We start from the raw sequence: 19,268 nt of genomic DNA, 5'->3' as shown, positions 1-19,268 counted from the left end.
AACTTACCGATCGAATATGCCTACATCAAGTCCCTCAAATTCCCAAGACGTCTAGCATAAAAAAACCACATGCTATAAAAAAGCGAATAATTCACAAGAAATGGACTGCAATCTAATCCTACCTAACAACGCTCCCGAGGTCCGCATGACTCCAAAAATCACGCCTTTTCCGGCAACCGCGAAAACACATAACTGAAGATCTCCCGACTTTTATACAGATTCTCGACGCGCAGCCGCTCATTGTACAAATGCGCGTTATCACTCGCCTGCCCGCACGGCAGATTAGCCGCTGGGGCGGAGAACTCTTTCTCCAGGAAGCGGATTGTGGGGATTGAGCCGCCCTCGCGGATGTAGATGGGTCGGACGCCGACTCTTTCGCGAGAGACCTCTGCTGTACCATCTGTACCCATTGGCGAGGGGGCAGATGAGATAACAGCGGGGTCTGGGGGAGGCGACGAGGTCGTGGAGTCTGCGGCTTGCTTGTTCGACTGGCCTGTGAGGGTTGACGAGGTGGGCACGGTTGTGCTTAGCGAGCTCCGATGGCGCGTGGTTGTTTTGGATGTGGTTGTGGACATGATGATGCGGTCGATGTGGGAGGCTAGGCTGTCCTCTGAGTCCTGGCGGCGGAGGGCCCTGGTAGCAGCTTCCTTTGCGCCGCTGGGGCTAGCTGAGCGGTCTCCGAAGGCACGCCGGGAAAGCGAATACTGATGCTTTAGGCGCTGTTGGTCGGGCGTCCAGGCTGCTGTGATGGCCTCGGCTAGGGTCTCAAAGATTTGGTTGTCTGGGTCGCCCAGCCACGGGTCTGATGTCCCCGTGATTTCAACGGTAAGCTCATTCTGGGATTCCAGTTGGTCGAAACGCTCTTGTGCGTATAAAGTCAACGCAGCTGCAATTTCGTCGGCCGATTGGTTAGGCACGATACGAATCGAAAGGCTAGCCTTCGCTTTGCGGGAAATGGTTGTGGTTGCACTCTTGCTGCTTCCCGGAACCTCGACGGAATGAATGGTGAGAGAAGGCTCGCGCCATCTATGCATAAGCGAGTCGATTAGGGCACCAGAATCCTTAATCTGCGGGTGCTGCTTGAGGAGGATCTGGGCGATCGCGCCATAACGCTCTCTTTCTACATCGGTCAATGGCAATACGGGGTCTTGGAAACCAGGGAGGTTGACTTTGCCCCTGGGCCCAACCAAAGTACCAAGTAGCATAGTCAAGTCCTTCAATGGCTCGTCTAACAGCGAACTGCCGTCGATACCACTGTGTAAGTCAGGGTGGTCACTAGTGACGATCAGGTTTGCGTGGACGACTCCGCGCTGCCCGTATGTGAGACACGGATTGTAGTCATCCAGCCAGTAGCTGTTTGCTAACAGAATCCAATCAACTGGCCCAATTTGCTGTTTGTGTTTGCGAACTGTCTCATGGAAGCCTTGAGATCCGGATTCCTCCTCTCCTTCAAGGAGGAATACGACGTTGCATTGTAGAGCTTTTTGACGTGCCAGATCTGCCGCTGCGTATAAAGCGGCGAGGATAGGACCTTTGTTGTCAGAAACGCCACGGCCGTACAAGAAGCCATCCATGGAAGTTAGCTGATACGGATCAGTTTTCCACTTCTGTCGGTTGGCGTCCGCGCCGACCACGTCATAATGTCCGTAGAACAAGATGGTTTTGTCGGACTTTTCAGGCGACGTCGCGCTGAAACGAGCGAAAACAATAGGATTAGTGTCTTCTCCTGTGGGTAAGAGCTTCGTCTTAGCCCCAAGGTATATGCAATGTCGGCGGAGGAATGCTGCTCCTTGGTTGCATTCACCGGCAAACTTTGGGCTGGATGATATCGTTTTGAACGCTACCAGCTTGGCAAGGCAGCTCACCATCTCATCTATATCCTGTTAGTAGATAGGACTCCCTAAGACAGGAGAGTATACTCACCGTTGTTGATCGGAGGCTTCTCTGTCGCAGACAAAGATACGTCGGTCAAATCCCAGATTCCAACTGTATTGTCATTTCCTCCGGTGGCGTATATATGTCGGTCCTTGAATTTACCGGCAGCAGAGGCGAGCATAGTGCCTTCATGAGCGGCCCAGCTGCCGACTTCCTCGAACCGCGAGTTGAATTTCTATACACTGATTTAGCAGGCAGTCTGCTGCATCTCAGGCTTCGGAACGTACCTTTACAATTCCATTAGAGTCTCCGCACACGGCCATACCGTGAATAATATCCACCGCCCATAGATCACCAGTATGGGCGGCGATACGCTTCACGAGCTGATGGGAATCCAGGTTCCAGATATTCAGCGCACCGCCTGACAAACCGCAGTAGAGAAACGATCCTTCGACTGCCACGGAGAGCACGGGATCGGTGTTATGTAGCCTTGCCATCAGTGCGGGAGCGGAATCAGCCTTTCCTTGCTCTAAGCGCCAGAGTTTGACCACTCCGTCACCCGCCCCCGTCAAGAGGACCTCGTCGTTTGGGGACGACTCAAGCAGTCCTCGGACAAGCGTCATCGTGTAAACATAACCATGGTGGGCAAACAAATTGTGATGGTCACGCTTGAAGCTAAGTACTTGGCCACCATCGGCCACCGACTGGCCATCCGCTCGAGGAGCGCGAGTACCGTCAGGACCCTTCGAGTCGAAGAAGCGATGTGTTCGCTTGGATAGATGAACAGCGGATTGTTGGGTAGATGCCGTACCAGATTGGGAAAGATTACACCACTGTCGGCGTGAGACAAAATATTGCCAGGTGTTGTAGATAACTCACTTGGATGCTGGTGTTTTGGGCACCACAGTAAACGGTGTTCAGGCTCGGCGAGTAGGCCACGGCAAAGAGATCACCAACGTCATGATGAGAATGAATCGAGTACAACCGCTCAAAGGTCCGAGTAGACCAGACCTACAACTTGTCAATCACGACTGAAAGTAGCCGTAGCGGCGTCAGAGGGTTGGTACATTGACAACAGAGTCGCCTCCACTGGAAAAGAGGAGGTCACCTCCTTCCGAGAGGTACAAGTCCAAGACGCTTTCTTGATGAGCACGGACGGAGAGAACAAGATCGTAGTTCTCCAGAGACCACGCCTATGAAGCATAAGTTTTCGCTCTTCGCTATATCCGGTAATAGTGATATCAGTGAGTCAGCGACGTACTACAATGTCTCCCCCTTGAAGCCCGGCGAAAACACAGTCTTCGTCAACCACCAGGGCTAGAACAGACCGACTAGCTTGTACTCGATGGCCAATGCCGCATTCGATTTGTGAGGGTTGGTCGTTGAGACCGTCGGTTTGGGCGAGATGTGCTCTCACGGTCCGAGGATCGGACTCCCATGCTTTGGTCTGCTCATCGACGTCCGACGGGCTATCGGACTCGCCGAGTCCTGTATTTTCCATTGCGGTCTTAGCCTGGGTTCTTTTATTGTATTTTTTTCTGATAATTATTGAGAATCAGGGGACTGGGAGGAGAGAGGAAAGGACAAGTCTGAAGAGCGACCCCAGGCGCACGTGACTGCGACTTTCTTTTTCCCACAACAGAAGAAGCCAAGAACTTCAATACTCTGTACAGATCTCAGCAGGGCTATTGGTCTATCGTAGACAAACAACGATCATCCCGCTGCCTGTGCTGGATGTCGTGATCTCCCTTGACGGTGATGACATGAAAAAATTGGCCAGTGATAAGAATGGGCGTTGATCTCAAAGAACTGTGGCGGTGCAGGAGTCTGTTCTTACCTGCTCGGGCGCGATGCTTCCAACAGCACTTGCTCCTGCTCTGTGTCAACCATCGTCTGTCTGCTGCTCTTCTCATGATGCTTGATCTACACGGGCTTATGGAAGTAGAAGGCATACTAACCTGGGTTCCCACAATAGCCGGGTCAGCAAGGCGTCCGAGGCGAGTTGGGCCATCGCTGCGGCGTCTTTCTCCTTGGGTTCATTGAAAGGAATGAAGGAATGGATTAAGGAAAGACGCAGAGAGTGAGACTTTCACCGGGCAGTGGAAGTCTTGGAAGGGCTTAAGATTGGGCTGATACAGAGAGTGGGATGCTGCATCCCCTATCTTTAATGCGGTCATGGGATTTGCGATAACTAAATATTCAGAAACCTGCCAGCCAGCCAGCTCCAGTGATTCCCATGGATTGTTGTGTCTAAGTAAGGCATCCGCAAGGAACTTTGAGGCCAAGAGAGAGCATCAGACTCTGGGCTGATGGCATGTGTAACTGGCCTGTTTGCTGCGCTACCGGGATCCCAGCATTCCTTCGCGATCAGAGGTTCGGAACAGGCATCATCGTGCAGTCTCCTGATGCAGCCACGACACAAGAATTCAGGAACTAGATCCTCTTGACTCATCTTGCTCGTGATCAGGGTAAAGATGGAGGCAGCACTCACGTACCTATATGTCTACACCAGCCACAGTGGCGGTGCACTTCCAGCCAATCAGGGCGCGAGATATCACCGCCATTTGATGCTCGTCCAGAATCCAGATCGGACTCCTCCGGCCTTCCTCCAGCATCCGCCGAATTGTTGTCGCCGATATCAAAAGTCCATCAGGCATCGTCTCGCTGATGGTCTGGAGGTGTTGTAAATTGATGAGTACCCGACTTCAAGTACCTAAGGAGGCCCCAAGCGTCCCCCACGAACCCCCAGCCAATCCAGCAATGCAGCTTCACTCGAACGGTCGCCCTGAAGCGAGCCAGCTCACCAGTTGATCCCCACGGATCGGCTACGAACTTGACAGCCATTCGGGTGCGCCGTCCTTGGTCCGTCACTGTCTGAGCACCATTTTGTTGCCTTGTTCCTAGCTTCATCGGCACCAAACCAGTCATCCCCTCCTCTGCAGCTGTCTCTCCTGTTCGTCGCTTCGTGCCCTTTTAGGCGCTGCGTCGCTCGTGTTCCCAGCCCCCTCCTTTTTTCCTCTCCATACTCCGTGCTCCCTGTTCATCCACTATATTGAAGACGCGGTCGTGGCGCGGTTATCGCTGTGCATATGCGTTGTTATATTGACGCTATTTACCTTTCTTGCTTGTACCTATAACACCACCAACCTCAGCTGAACCGCCATCCTTTGTCACCAGGCATCAGCTTTTCCAGCGACACCCGCTTGCAAGAATTCGCCTTCTCTGCATATTCTGTCAGCCCTTCCAGAACGCCAGTATAAGGTCCAGACCGCATCGTGGATACAAAGGAAGATCGCGGTCAAATCCCCACCTGGACCCGACTTATCGGCATAGTCTTAATATAGACCCGTCGAAATCCCTACACCGCTCGTCCTCCTGAGTGAGGTAGGTCCTTGATATCGCCGATCATTAATCAATGCTCCTCGTCATTTGACTGTCATCCGGTCGGTTGAGGTCTCTGAGAGCTGCCGGCTTATTACTGCAGTCCGTCATCTCACAACAGTGTCTGTGCAACCATGCCGTTCGGTGAAACGATTGCTGTGATTGACAAGTCTGGACAGGTGGTTAGCACGGTAAGTTCCTAGGGGTGCTCTCAATCGACTTGCTTGATTCTAATCTATACCTGATAACAGAGCAAACACCTGTTCGGCGTCTTCAGCCATGCAAAAAACGCCTACCGCGAGCGCAAAGCTCAAGTCCAATCCGAGCGAAATGCGAAGATTGCGGAGAGGATCGCGGAACGGGAAGCACTGAAGGCATTGCAGAACTATACTATTGATGATGCCCCGTCAGTAGCTTCATCGCGGAGAAGTCGGTCGCGACATCATCATCATTCGGGTCGAAGCCACTATGACCGCCCCCGCGGCGAATCAATCTATGAGCAGGACCTCCATTCTTCCGCATCTCGTGCAAGGTCCCGTGCAAGGTCTCACTATGAACCTCCAACTGATATGGTCCGCCGTCACACTCACCATGATATCATGGTGCGAGAAACGGAAGCTCGCCCCCTTGCCACTCGCTCTAAATCCGATGCGCATGTGGATATGGATCTGGCCTATGGCGAGTTCAATCCGGATGCTATAGCCCCGCGAGAATCTCAAGACCAATTCGATGATCCCGAGCTGGGTGGCCTTGTGAAAAAGGCCCAGTGGTTACTGGAGGAAGCCAACTGCGTGCAGCACACAGCGACAGCTACAATCGACCACCTTCAGAAGAATCCGGATGCCATGGCAGCGGTGGCGCTTACTCTCGCAGAAATCAGCAACGTCGCTGGCAAGATGGCGCCATCTGCGCTCACGATGTTAAAGACCTCAGCGCCAGTGATCTGGGGCTTGCTCGCCAGCCCACAGTTCCTGATTGCTGCCGGAGTCGGTCTCACAGCCACAATCGTCATGTTTGGCGGCTACAAGATCGTCAAGCAGCTGCAACAACCTTCAGCCGTCGCGCGCGAACCGGCACAGTTCGATCCGCAATCTGGCCCACAACAAATGGACGAGATGATAGAATTCAACACCGAGTGCCTCAGTTCCGTGGAGATGTGGCGCAGAGGCGTGGCAGACGCCGAAGCCGAGAGCGTCGCAACCTCCGTGGACGGAGAGTTCATTACCCCCAGGGCTGCCGCGATGTCCGGCATCGATATCACCACTGCCCGAATGTCTCGAGACCCGCGCTTTAAGTTCGACGATGACGAGTCCGTCGCATCTTCCCGTCGGTCCCACCGTTCCCGCCCTCCTCGATCTACGCACACTCACAGCCGCGCTCCCACCAAAGTGGATACAAGGGTGGAATCTAAATCGATCTTCTCGAGGCACACAAAAGCACCCCCGTCTAAAGCTCCATCCAAGGCCCCTTCGCGGGCACCTTCGAGAGCTCCATCCTCCGCTGAATCCCGTCACTCAGAAAAGGACAAGAGCAAGAAACCCAAGGAAAAAGTCAAGCGGTCCAGTCGGCTTCGCCTCATGTTCACAGCTTGATAGACCCACCTTCACCGACTTTTCGACATTCATTGTACATATATAGCAAGATACTCGACTCCGATACGACCTTCGCATACGTTTATATGACTTCCTCCTACGATCTCAAATATATGACCCGATACTAGGTACCGACAGAGAGGCTGCCAACAGCATACAGCCTCCATGATTATGTTTACGATCCGTTATCTGCGCAACATTCTAGCATTCATCTGCGTGGCATGTTCCTTCGTTTCTTCTGGCTAGCATTTTCGATCACTTAACAAGCGTTTTTTGTTTACCGGCGTTGGAAATGGACAGCACACTCCTTTGCATAGATTGTTCAGTCACTGTACATGATCTTATCATATTCATTAAAAAGCGCGTCAATGCATATACCTTGCTTTCTCAAGTCCTTGAAGCCGACGCTTACTATCCTACTTGCTGGCTCTGCTTCGAGTGAGTTACACTGTATGTATGCGCACTATACATGGCAGGTGCAACTCTCAGGCTGACCATCGCTTCTCAGACTAACAATTCCTCGTCATCTCTTCTTATCTCAAAGCCAACACCCCGCTCCTCCCTGTTATAGGATTACCCGTCGAGGAGGCGAGTGCGATCAGAGTCCACGGGTCTGGGCTCTCTCGCGTTCCAGTGCTTTCGTACCTTCCCATAATCACCTATGATATGCGGGGCTCTGGCGTGGGACGCGATGCGCATGTATGTGTCTTGCCAGTTTCTAAGGGGTATGTTGGCTGCACGCCCACTCCCACTCGTAGAACAAGACAATATTTCACGCAGGGCAGGCAGGCGCAACAAGTGTTCTGTCTACCTTAAGTTTTGGAAGAATTTCCGAGTCTCGAGGTTCCAGCCTGTCGAGATTATAAGTACTCAGCTGAGGGTAGATTATACTTGCACAAGAAAAAGTGCCTATGCTTGATTTATCCTAGAAGCTGCACCCTCCTTCGATAGATAGACTGGACAGGGCCATCGACAGCCTTATCTCAGGTAGGGAGAGATGTTCTTTCCTGGTTTAGAGAGCAGTGGGGTCGGAAGATACGATTGAGGAGGACAGAGACATGAAGGCTTACCTGGACAGTCTAGGGAGCTATTTCCGAGAAGCAGAAGACCACGAGGTCGACATAAGCAACGTCTCGTCTGTTCCGGTGGCAATTAGTACTATTGCCGTGATCTGCCGTCCATTCTTAGGAAGCAAGGAGACTGATGATCGGTGAAAGCGAATAATGGCATTATGACTCTCAATCATCAACGGAAATGTAGGTTGGTGTGAACCCACCTCCCCGGCATTGAAGGTTCAATTGGAATTGCCGAGCTCCGCTGTCAAACACTAGACATGCAGCCTCATGCTGAAGGAAGTGTGGCACCCTATGGGATCGCCCCGGCAAATGCTGATAGTGCTTAGACCCCGTAGATCCCTTTGGGAGCACGTCGTCCTAGTCATACAGGAGACGTAACCCGTCGGTGTTGCTATCTGATCGTGGGGCCGGACCTGGACTTTCATACTCCGGTCAATAATCCATTCTTGCTTGTTGCTTACGGTCAGCCATGGGAGAATTTCGGGCATGACTTCAAGGATGCGCCGTCGCGGATACCTGACAGCAGATTCGTGTTTGTGGAAGATGTGGGATTATTGTAGAACCGCATCTGAATCCCTGCGTTTCAATAAGGTAACCGTAGATGCGGCTATGGCGGTCCCCCGGACCCCATATCTGCTTCGGGGAGGAGAAGCTCAAAGCTGGGTGGATGGACTGCATGTGGGTGGAGAAGCTCAGAACGTGCGAAGCGGAGAAGATTATCTCGTCAAGTCACCTCGTGAGAGACATGAAGTACTCCGAATAGTGTGAAGGTAAAGCTACATAGTAGAACGAGGTTGCTCCTAGCAAATGGTCATGCTGACGGTAGGATACTTCCTGGCGAGTCTGGTTGTATTGATGAAGGGACGGCCGCATCCAATTTTGTGGTTGACGACTGCCATCCCAAAATACAGTGGGCAAACATAACTCTTGTCATCGGATGATCTTGAATAAGTAATTAAATACCGTGCGGTATCCAAAACCAGGACAGCAGCGATGACTCGCTTCCTCGTTCGGCAGTGCGTACCCATGATTTGCCGCAGGAGTCCTGCTATATCCTGGCTTTAATCCAAGTCACAGTCGAAGTAAGGATACCCTGGGTAGCATCAATAATGGGGCGGATCTTAGTGGGCAGTGGAAGCCGGGAGCCCCGGGCTTCGCGTCTGGGGGAAAGGTTGTGCTCGGCAAATCCCAGCGGTCGAAAAAGCCGAGCGGGTTACCTCCACAAAACCCCTGGCTTCCGCGCATGATTCGAAGGCAGCCGAGTCTGTCCCGAGAGGCGACTTCGGCCACCCGGTTGACCCAAAGAACGCGTAGGAAAATCAGCGGCCAGAGCTTTTCACGAGTCACGACTTTTCCGGAGTAAATGGCCTCGCCACCACGAACTGGTGTATTAACAGCGTTATCGCTGTTCGCAGCAAGCTGCAGTAGTGTGACTTCTTGATTTGACAGCGGGCCAATCAATGCATTTGTAAAAACCGTTTGTACAGGAATTAAGCGTCAGCTTTTGCTCCTGTTCCAAGTGGGGACCGTAGGTCGTTGCCGCAATTACCGGACACGGAGGACAGTGGGATTCCGGATATAAAATTATCAAGCTTTCTCTCCCCGAATTTTGGAAGTCGATCTCACGGTTTATTAGTCCCTTATACCTCCCCGTACGTCACGACAGCGAGCAATAACCATTGTAGCGGCCTCATTTCACCAGGCTGTCATATTCGGTCAACTGTCCTTGCTCAATTTTGCTTTTTTTCCCGCCAGAACTGAATTTGGAGAGGGGTAGCAATTAGGCACAAGGCCAACCCATCACCATGCAGATACCGCAGGCTAAGACGACCCTAGAGGTTGTCATTGTTGGGTAAGTCCACTGAGTTTTGTTGAACGCCATGTTTCTTGGGCTAACTGGGGGATCGCAGTGCCGGTACGTTTTGTGAATTTGACTGCGCAATGTGCAGTTTGAACTAGAACTGATGATTACCCGTTCTAGGGATCGGTGGTATGGCGGCTGCCCTAACATTGGGCTTGCGAGGGCATCATATCACCATCCTGGAGTCAGCTCCGAAGGTACGTAAAAGTGTACATTTGTTGCGCGGATGTACGAGCACTGACAAATCTGTACAGCTTATGGAAGTTGGCGCTGGCATCCAGGTTTCCCCGAACATGCTGAGGCTTTTTGACCGTAAGTATGGCGTGAGGATAGCACACGGAAACCGCTCTGACGAGACCTAGGCTGGGGCGTGTCGCCATTAATACATGCCAACGACGTTGCATTGGAGCAGATTCACGTACGACGATGGAAAGATGGGAGCCTTCTTGGCACCATGCCCGTAAACAAGACATACGGGCAGCAAGTGGTTATCCATCGCGCAGATCTCCACAACGCACTGATTGAAAAGGCGCTGGAGCTGCCGAACGTGGAGCTGCGCGTAAACTCGCATGTAGCAACCGTTGATTTTGATTCTACATCAGTGACCCTGGTCAACGGCAGTGTTGTCAAGGCTGATGTTATCGTTGCAGCCGACGGGATTAAATCGTCAATTCGTGATCAGCTGCTGGGCGAGGGCGCCTCTAAAGCCATACCAACCGGAGATGCAGCGTACCGGATCATGCTCACAAAGGCCGAGATGGAGAGCGATCCTGAATTGAAGAAGCTGGTTGAAGTCCCAGAGGCAACCCGATGGCTCGGCCCTGAACGCCATCTGATCGCTTACCCAGTCCGAAATCATGAACTTTTCAACATTGTTCTTGTGCACCCTGATCAACATGGAGTTGAGGAGTCTTGGACCACAAGGGGTTCAAAGCAGAGGATGGTCGACGATTACGACGGATGGGATCCCATAGTCACGAAGCTGATTGATATGGTTCCGGATGAAGAAGTGCTTGAGTGGAAGCTTTGCCTGCACGCACCATTGAAGACATGGATTAAGGGATCAGTAGCGATGATTGGGGACGCCTGTCATCCTATGCTGTAAGTCTCCATCCTCGGTATTTGTCAGATCTCAACTTACGCTCTCAGGCCGTACGTCGCCCAGGGTGCCGCTCAAGCGGTGGAGGATGCCGCAGCGCTGGGCGTGTTATTATCCGGCATCACGTCGAGGACCGAGATTCCTCTTGCTCTTCAAGCGTACGAAGAGTCGCGCAAAGAGCGCGCAGAGACCGTTCAGCAGTCCGGCTCAACAAACCGTATCACCCTGCATTTCCCTGACGGCCCGGAGCAAGAGGCACGGGACGAACAATTCCGCGCTTCTTTGAAGGGAGGCTCAAACCCGGATAAATGGTCAGACAGACAGACGCAAGAGTTCCTGTGGGGATGGGATGCGGAGAAGGCAGCGCTAGAAACGTGGCAGGGTGAGTTCTCCGCCCCTTGTGTGAGACAAAAAAGCGCTAATCCATCCTTCGCTAGACTTCCACAAACGCACCTTCTCAACAGTTCAACACCACCTGTGAGATCTTGATATAGGTGATCCTGGGGATTTTCAGTTGTATATACTTTGTTTCAACCACTAGTACTTTGCATGGCGTTGGTATTCGGACGGGATGGCTATTTGTATGCCAGGGATAGATTTGTATGCCAGGGATAGATTTGTATGTTACCTCAACGTTGATATACAGCATAACAGAGACGAATGACATGTTTATGATTGCGAATCTACAAACTGTTTATCTTATCCAATGTCCCTCTCTACTGGGGAATTCCCCATGATCTATACTGACTAAATGTCTCTACATCTTTCCTGACCTCTTTCTCAGATACGGACCACCACCGCGAGACGCGAATCCCCATCGGATCTGGTTGGCCATTCCAATTTCAACTCCCAACTCCTCAGCAAACGCCCAGACCAATCCTGGGTTCTTCTGGAAGCCACGACCGATCAAGGTAAGGTCCAGCCCCTCTTTCTCGAGCAATGAGTTTGCTAGGTGAGCGCTGTCGATCATTCCGACAGTGCCCACGAGCAATTTATCGCCCACGGCTTTCTTCACGGCAGCGGCAAAGGGAGCCTGGAAGCCAGGTTTGGCATGGATATGCTGATCCGCATGAGTTCCACCGCTGCTAACGTCCAGGACGTCGATGTAACCGCTATCTGCCAGGACTTGGGCAAACTTAACAGTATCCTCTAAGCGCCAGCTCGGTTCATCGGGGTGGGACTCCTCCAGCCAGTCAGTGCCTGAAACCCGCAAGAAGACCGGCAAGTGGTCTGGAACAGCCTCCCTAGTCAATTTCGCGATTTCCAGGCTGAGACGGATGCGGTTCTCGAAGCTACCGCCGTATTCGTCGGTCCTCTTGTTGACAGCGGGCGATAAGAAAGACATGAGGAGATAGCCATGTGCATTGTGGATCTCGACGAAATCAGCGCCAGCTTTAACAGCCCGCTTAACCGCAGCCACCCACGCAGTCTTCAATTCCTCGATATCTTCCTTGGTCATTGCCTTGGGAACGGGAAATCGCGACGTGAACGGGATATCGGAAGGACCTTTGACACGGTCCGGCCAGCCGCCCACCTTCTCAGTCGCAACGTCGCCAGAAGACAGCCAAGGTGGAACAGTGCTAGCTTTGCGGCCTGCGTGGGCAATCTGAACGCCAATGATCTGATTTTGGCTGTGCGCGAACTCAATAACTCCCTTCATAGGGTCGATTTGCGAGTCTTTCCAGAGACCGAGGTCCTGCGGTGTGATACGGCCTTCGGGTTCGACCGCGGTGGCCTCTACCATGAGAAAGCCCGGTCCGCGCTGAGCAATTCCTCCCAGATGGGCCATATGCCAGGCAGTCATATGACCATCATCCGCGGAATATTGGCATAGCGGTGACAGCTGCAAAGGCGCCCAACTGTTAGTGACCCGTGCACACTTCCGCAATAAACACGAACAGAAAGAAATTGCCATTGAGGGGGTCACGAACTCCAATACGGTTGTGTAATGTTAGACCTCTCACTTTGAGGGGCTTGAACAGCTTTGGAATTGGCGCTCCATCAGACTGCGGGTCGGCTGCCAGCCCAGCGGGGGTCTCTTGCGCGGGGGTGAAGTAGGAAATGCCAGAAGCAGGCTTAACCTCAATATCTTGAGCTTGTTTCGATGCCATGGCTAAGAGATGAGTCTAAGCTAGAATATCTTGTAGTCAATGGCTTTGAGAAACCAGAATGGGGGTTTTGGGTTTTTAAATGCGACAATAACGTTGAACTCCGCTTAGAAATCAATGACGTGCATCTCCTTGCCTTGGTCGAACGCACCAACGACCGGAAGCCGGCTGCATCGGGCGCATCTGGGTATCCGGATAAACCTGAGTGTATCCATTTGGTGTCGGTCTGCTCTCTTGTCAACTGTAGTCAGTGCTGACAGTGCAGCAACAGAGATGTCAAGTCGGCGGTTAGGACGACCGGGAGAGGACGCCTCATTCGGGAGGGGGCTTTGTGTGACCTCACAGTGTCTGACACATGCATAGGTAACGCTGAACCTGGAACAGACAGCAAGGTTCACAATGCTATCTAGAACACGGAACTTTGATATCGATCAGCAGCAAAAAGTTCAGCCAGAGCCTCACGCAGTCAAGTGTTGGAATTGAATTGGCTTAGCAGTTAGCTGCCTGTGATCGACGCTTATCTGTGCCGCCAAGATTGATAGCGAGGCCGGCGTCGGAGAGGGCCTCCACTCCGCGTCCCAATAATTTTTCTTTGGGGTGTAGTGTGACTCAGTCGTCCTTCATATCTTCCCCTCCGTCTTCCATTCTCCTTTCATTCCTCAATTCTCCCCATTGTCATCACAACCACACCATACAACATGGGTAAAGGAAAGATCTGTGTCGCCTTCAGCGGTGGTCTCGACACCAGCATCATCTGTTAGCTCCTCCGCTCCCGTCGAATCTTCCCCGCGTGCTCCAGCTGATCCAAAATACACAGTGAAATGGCTCATTGACGAGGGCTACGATGTCGTCGCTTTCAGTGAGTATCCCGTCAATTGGTACTTATTTCCTCTGCTTCGTTGCTAACAGATCCTAGCTGCCGATGTTGGTCAGGAAGGTAAAGCGATTGCCCCGAATTGTCCACCGCTACTTGCGCTCTGACTCCCCGCCCTCTAGAGGACTTCGCCGCCATCAAGGAGAAAGCTCTGAAGCTCGGTGCCGTCAAGGCCGAGGTAGTTGACCTTCGCCGTACGTATTCCGACCAATTTCTGGATGTATAAGTGCTTTGAGTTGACGGGTGGTAAATAGGCGAGTTTGTTGAGGAGCTCTGCTTCCCCGCCATTGCTTGCAACGCCATCTACGAGAACGTTTACCTTCTCGGTACCTCTCTTGCCCGCCCCGTGATCGCTCGTGCCCAGATCGAGGTCGCCAAGGTTAGAAATCATCTTAACAATCTATTTCTAGGCCATTAACTCACCAATTGATAAACAGCGGGAAGGATGCTTTGCTGTTTCCCACGGCTGCACCGGCAAGGGTAACGACCAGGTCCGTTTCGAACTCGCCTTCTACGCGCTCCAGCCCGACATCAAGGTCATCGCTCCTTGGCGTGACCCCGTCTTCTACGAGCGCTTCGCCGGTCGTAACGATCTCCTCGCCTACGCTGCCGAGAAGGGCATTCCTGTCACCTCCACCAAGTCCAAGCCCTGGAGTATGGACGAGAACTTGGCCCACTGCTCCTACGAGGCCGGTATTCTGGAGGACCCCGATATCACCCCTCCCTCCGACATGTGGAAGCTCACCGTCGACCCCCTCACCGCTCCCGACAAGCCCGAGGACTTCACCGTCCACTTCGAGAAGGGTCTGCCCGTTAAGCTCGAGTACACCGAGAACGGCGAGCAGAAGACCGCCACTGACGCCGTTGACCTCTTCTTGACCGCCAACGCCATTGCCCGCCGTAACGGTATCGGCCGTATCGACATTGTTGAGAACCGTTTCATCGGTATCAAGTCTCGCGGTTGCTACGAGACCCCTGGTCTCACCTGCCTGCGCTCCGCCCACATGTATGCGAAACCTTGCGTATCTCGGCAAACAGTTTGCTAACCGCTCCTAGTGACCTTGAGGGTCTTGTGCTCGACCGCGAGGTCCGTGCTCTGCGCGACCAGTTCGTCACCGTCAACTACTCCAAGCTCCTCTACAACGGTCTCTACTTCTCTCCCGAGCGTGAGTTCCTTGAGCAGGCCATCCCTGCCTCCCAGAAGTCGGTCAACGGCAAGGTCCGCTGCCGTGCCTACAAGGGCAACATGATCATCCTCGGCCGATCCTCCGAGACCGAGAAGCTGTACGATATGTCCGAGTCCAGCATGGACGAGATTGGTGACTTCGCCCCCACCGAGACCACCGGATTCATTGGCGTGTCTGCCATCCGCCTGAAGAAGTACGGACAGATGAAGCAGGCCGCTGGCGAGAAGTTGTAAGATGTGATATCGCTGGTACGAATTACGATTGTGAATATGAAAAGCGCCTTCGGGGAAGGTCTGTGTGATTTTTGGGTTTTGTATGGCAAGTCTAAAATATCTTTGTAATGGAATAGAAAAGCGATATGGACATGACAGCCGCTTCAGCGCAACTCTGCAATGCTTCCAGTCTCTCTCCACCAAGCTTCTGAGTGAGTTAGGGCGAATATCAGCACGAACTATAAAGATGGTGGGCTCGAACTCGGATGGAAATCCTTCCGGCGGCAGGACAAACATAATGGACGCGCGATGATTCGACCACGACCACGCTACTGTGGCCCGGGTTGAATGCCTTCTGCCTGGCCACTCGGCGGCTGTCCGGTTCAACAGGCATCCCCTGTCAGGTCCGGGGCGTCGAGTGCATCATGCATTTTTGGAATATAATAGAGCCATGGTCGCCGGTTTCGCTGCATGGTCCCAACAACTTTCTTCCTTGCATCGTCATTGTATCATAGAAATCTTGCTAACCGAGATCGACCTCGAGAGTCTGGACCTCAACCCAACATGGCCCAGGTACCGTGGGGGGTATTCTTCGTTGTCGCCGCGGGATTCTCTTTCTTAACATCCAGCATCTCCACATTTTCCGGTCTAGCTATCGCCCTCGCTGCCCTCCGATTCCTTCACGCCTCGTTCCTGTACCCGGAATATTTGACTCCAATCAGGCACATTCCAACGCCTCCTGTGAGATTTCTCCCCATCCGATGCTTGATGTCTAGCTAATAGAAAAGAACCGATCATGGACCAAGGGCAATACCGACACTTTCGTTGTCGAAACGCCCTTTGGAAATTTACTCACATGGGCTCGGTCGGTGCCGAACAACGGGCTACTGCGGTACTATGTCGTCGGGAATATGGAGAGGGTTCTTGTGACGACACCAAAAGCTCTAAGTGAGCTTCTTGTCCAGAAGGCGTACGAGTTCCCAAAGCCCGAGTTTATGCGGACTTCACTTTCCCGGGTTGCTGGCGACCACGGTATACTACTTGTAGAAGGGAACGAGCATAAGGTTGGTACAGCTGAGGGATGGTCTCGTCGAGTTCTAGCTAAGCCCTCTATAGAGGCATCGGAAGAACCTTATGCCAGCATTCTCCTACCGCCACATCAAGGATCTCTACGCCACCTTTTGGGCTAAAAGCGTGGAAATGGTGAAATGCATCGAAAAAGACCTGCAGAGTCGCAAAAGCGCAGACGATAATACCGTGACCGTGCGAAACTGGGCAAGCCGAGCTACGCTGGATATCATCGGGCTCGCGGGCATGGATCGTGATTTTGGATCCCTCGCAGACCCAGGCAACGAGCTTGCAGCGCAGTACCACCGCATCCTTGAGGACCCGCCGCTCTGGGTGAAGCTCCTATTTGCCGCTGCGTTCGTCGTAGGAAACATAAAGATCCTCCGGGTGCTGCCCATAAAACGCAATAGGGACATAGTTGAAGGGGCTAGATATGTCCGACAGGTCGCACAGCAGCTCATTAATGAGAAGCGAGAGCGACTCAAGCACAAGCCGGACGAATCGGACAGTGCACACTCAAAGGATATCCTCTCGGTGGCTGTAAACAGCGGCAACTTCACCGATCTGGAGCTCGTCGACCAAATGATGACCTTCCTTGCAGCCGGGCACGAAACGACTTCAACTGCGCTACAGTGGTCCATCTATGCTCTCTGCAAACATCCAGACGTTCAGACACGGCTCCGCGAGGAAATCCGCTCTACCCTGCCCCCTATCTCTCCGGAGAAACCTGAACCCATCACAGCAGCAACTCTAGACTCCCTCCCATACCTGCACGCCTTCTGCAACGAAGTCCTCCGCTTTTATCCATCCGTTCCGATAACATTCCGCACCACAGCACAGGACACCACGCTCTGCGGCACCCTCATCCCGAAGGGGACACCGTTAACGATCTCCCCCGAAGTCATCAACCACGACCCAGATTTCTGGGGTCCAGATGCACACGTATTCAATCCAGAGCGGTGGCTGGGCCCTGGACGGGCTAACACGGGTGGAGCTAGTAGTAACTACGCGCTCATGACCTTTTTGCACGGCCCGCGAAGCTGCATTGGGCAGGGCTTTGCGAAGGCAGAGCTGGCTTGTCTTGTTGCTGCGATGGTGGGCAGGTTTCGAATGGAGTTGGCGGATCCGGAAAAGGAGCTTGTTATCAAACGCAGTGTGACTGCGTCACCTATGGATGGTGTGGTTGCGAGGTTTACACCATTGGAGGGGTGGTAGTATAGCCCATGCCTTGATTACCCCTCAACGTCCTATGCCAATGCAGGGATATTCTTAGCTAATCTGCCTGGTACTGCATCTATATATGACTTTTCCAGCAAGGTACAGCCCCGGCCATCGTCACCAGCCACCAACAAGCAGATACCCAACCCAGGGCCCCCATTATGGCAATGCTCATCCCTGCATCGAGAAGCGTAGACACGGCCTCGGTACCCTAACTAACCCCGCCTAACAAATCCCAATAACCCCATTAACCGGAATATCAATACTCGTCGTATAACTCGCCGCATCACTAAGCAGGTACACATACGCCCCACCCAGCTCCTGCACCTGCGCGAGGCGCGGAATGCCCCCGTAGTACTTCAGCTGCTGCTCCCAGTCCGGCTGCTGCGGCACCCAGTACGTCATGGCCGTCTGCACCAGACCCGGCGACACACTGTTGACGCGGATCCCGTACTGCGCCCATTCCATGGCCAGCGTGTGTGTCATGTTGCGCACGCCTGCTTTGGAGGCGCCGTAGGGGGCGGAGGGGACGCGCTGACGTTGATTGATTAGCCCTTCTTCTTCTTTGGACATCATATATGCAGGCATGGATAAGAGGGTAGGAGGCGCACCTTATTCGGTCGATAACTTGCCATGCTCGCCGTAAACACGATGCTTCCCTTGACGCCCTGCTTGATGAATGCCTTTGCCGCCGCGCGAGCCGTAAAGAACGCCCCGTACAGATTGACGCTCCACAGGTTATCAAGGTCCTCCTTTGTAAACTCCAGCGCGGCCTTGTGGTGCGTGCGTCCGGCGTTCACGACCATCCCGTGTAGGGCGCCTGCTTCGGCGATGATGGAGTCGATGGCGGCGATGATGGTTTCTTCTTGCGTGACGTTGGCGGTTATGGCGTGCAGCTTTCCGGGGAAGCGAGACGATAACGCGGTGTAGTCGGAGTTCTCGTCGGGCGTGCTGATGTCGATTGAGTAGACGTGTGAGGCGCCGTTGACGAGGCAGGACTCGGCGACGCCCAGGCCGATGCCGCGGTTTGCGCCGGTGACTGTGACGGGGGTTGGAAGGGGGGCTTTGCAGGTTGAGCTAGGGATGGACTTACTGGCAATTACTTTGCCGGCGAGGGTGAGTTGGGTCTGGGGGGTTTCTGTTGTGGTGGAGGCCATGGTGAGGGAGTTGGGCTGATACTTTGTTGAAGTTAGGTAGAGGGGTTGTAGGGGAAGATCAGCTACTTATAAGCAACGCCATTGCATACAGACACTGGAAAAGATTGTGGACTGTCTAATATGACGAATGACAGAATGCCAATCTACCCTCGTCCACATACATGCCCGCGAAACGAGCACAGACGATCGGTTGGAGAGGCTGGTGGGGTTCCCTCGAGACGGGGCAGGGCGACGGGGTTGATCAATGCACCCTGTGGCAGGTGGAAGTCTCCATAACATGCCTATTTCAAAAGAACAGTTAGCTTGCTGCCCCTCTCGGGCTCCAAACTTCTCTCTGAATACACGATCCAACTCAGACCATGGCCCTACCAGCCTGGAACATCCTCCGCGGCAAAACCGCCGCCATCACCGGAGGCACAACCGGAATCGGGCGCGCCATCGCCCTCGAATACATCAGGCAGGGATGCAATGTTGCGATAAACCACCTGGGCCTTCCCAAAGACGAACATCTACGCCACAGCCTACTGCAAGAGGTCGAGTCGCTACACAAGAAGGGCGCA

General features: G+C 53.2%; 7 protein-coding genes across 7 annotated transcripts; 4 read left to right on the top strand and 3 right to left on the bottom strand.

Moving 5' to 3' along the window:
• Positions 1–158: 158 nt before the first annotated feature.
• On the bottom strand, positions 159–3,376 carry DSM5745_04755 (glutamine amidotransferase subunit DUG2; the record flags this gene model as incomplete). The annotated part of the gene is made up of 6 exons (XM_026746771.1): positions 159–1,873; positions 1,924–2,110; positions 2,163–2,708; positions 2,755–2,886; positions 2,943–3,068; positions 3,137–3,376. The coding sequence occupies 6 exons, from the start codon at positions 3,374–3,376 to the stop codon at positions 159–161; spliced, it is 2,946 nt and encodes a 981-aa protein (XP_026604251.1).
• Positions 3,377–5,390: 2,014 nt separating this feature from the next.
• On the top strand, positions 5,391–6,848 carry DSM5745_04754 (uncharacterized protein; the record flags this gene model as incomplete). The annotated part of the gene is made up of 2 exons (XM_026746770.1): positions 5,391–5,447; positions 5,508–6,848. The coding sequence occupies 2 exons, from the start codon at positions 5,391–5,393 to the stop codon at positions 6,846–6,848; spliced, it is 1,398 nt and encodes a 465-aa protein (XP_026604250.1).
• Positions 6,849–9,729: 2,881 nt separating this feature from the next.
• DSM5745_04753 (putative salicylate hydroxylase) lies at positions 9,730–11,365 on the top strand (the record flags this gene model as incomplete). The annotated part of the gene is made up of 7 exons (XM_026746769.1): positions 9,730–9,776; positions 9,835–9,848; positions 9,906–9,982; positions 10,040–10,097; positions 10,148–10,886; positions 10,935–11,266; positions 11,322–11,365. The coding sequence occupies 7 exons, from the start codon at positions 9,730–9,732 to the stop codon at positions 11,363–11,365; spliced, it is 1,311 nt and encodes a 436-aa protein (XP_026604249.1).
• A 276-nt stretch (positions 11,366–11,641) lies between these two features.
• On the bottom strand, positions 11,642–12,995 carry DSM5745_04752 (NADH:flavin oxidoreductase/NADH oxidase; the record flags this gene model as incomplete). Its single annotated transcript, XM_026746768.1, has 2 exons — positions 11,642–12,727; positions 12,765–12,995. The coding sequence occupies 2 exons, from the start codon at positions 12,993–12,995 to the stop codon at positions 11,642–11,644; spliced, it is 1,317 nt and encodes a 438-aa protein (XP_026604248.1).
• Positions 12,996–13,690: 695 nt separating this feature from the next.
• Positions 13,691–15,286, top strand: DSM5745_04751 (argininosuccinate synthase; the record flags this gene model as incomplete). Its single annotated transcript, XM_026746767.1, has 7 exons — positions 13,691–13,748; positions 13,810–13,851; positions 13,909–13,929; positions 13,989–14,060; positions 14,121–14,245; positions 14,277–14,872; positions 14,923–15,286. 7 exons carry the CDS (start codon positions 13,691–13,693, stop codon positions 15,284–15,286), a joined length of 1,278 nt encoding a protein of 425 aa, XP_026604247.1.
• Positions 15,287–15,829: 543 nt separating this feature from the next.
• Positions 15,830–17,548, top strand: DSM5745_04750 (cytochrome P450; the record flags this gene model as incomplete). The annotated part of the gene is made up of 3 exons (XM_026746766.1): positions 15,830–16,006; positions 16,054–16,329; positions 16,382–17,548. 3 exons carry the CDS (start codon positions 15,830–15,832, stop codon positions 17,546–17,548), a joined length of 1,620 nt encoding a protein of 539 aa, XP_026604246.1.
• Positions 17,549–18,099: 551 nt separating this feature from the next.
• On the bottom strand, positions 18,100–18,708 carry DSM5745_04749 (uncharacterized protein; the record flags this gene model as incomplete). The annotated part of the gene is made up of 2 exons (XM_026746765.1): positions 18,100–18,114; positions 18,163–18,708. The coding sequence occupies 2 exons, from the start codon at positions 18,706–18,708 to the stop codon at positions 18,100–18,102; spliced, it is 561 nt and encodes a 186-aa protein (XP_026604245.1).
• Between the last annotated feature and the right edge of the window lie 560 nt (positions 18,709–19,268).

Source organism: Aspergillus mulundensis (genome assembly GCF_003369625.1).
Source record: "Aspergillus mulundensis strain DSM 5745 chromosome Unknown scaffold_4, whole genome shotgun sequence".
Taxonomy (NCBI): Eukaryota; Fungi; Ascomycota; class Eurotiomycetes; order Eurotiales; family Aspergillaceae; genus Aspergillus; species Aspergillus mulundensis.
The sequence above is the reverse complement of the archived record's forward strand: the minus strand, read 5'-3'. Positions and strand labels throughout refer to the sequence as shown.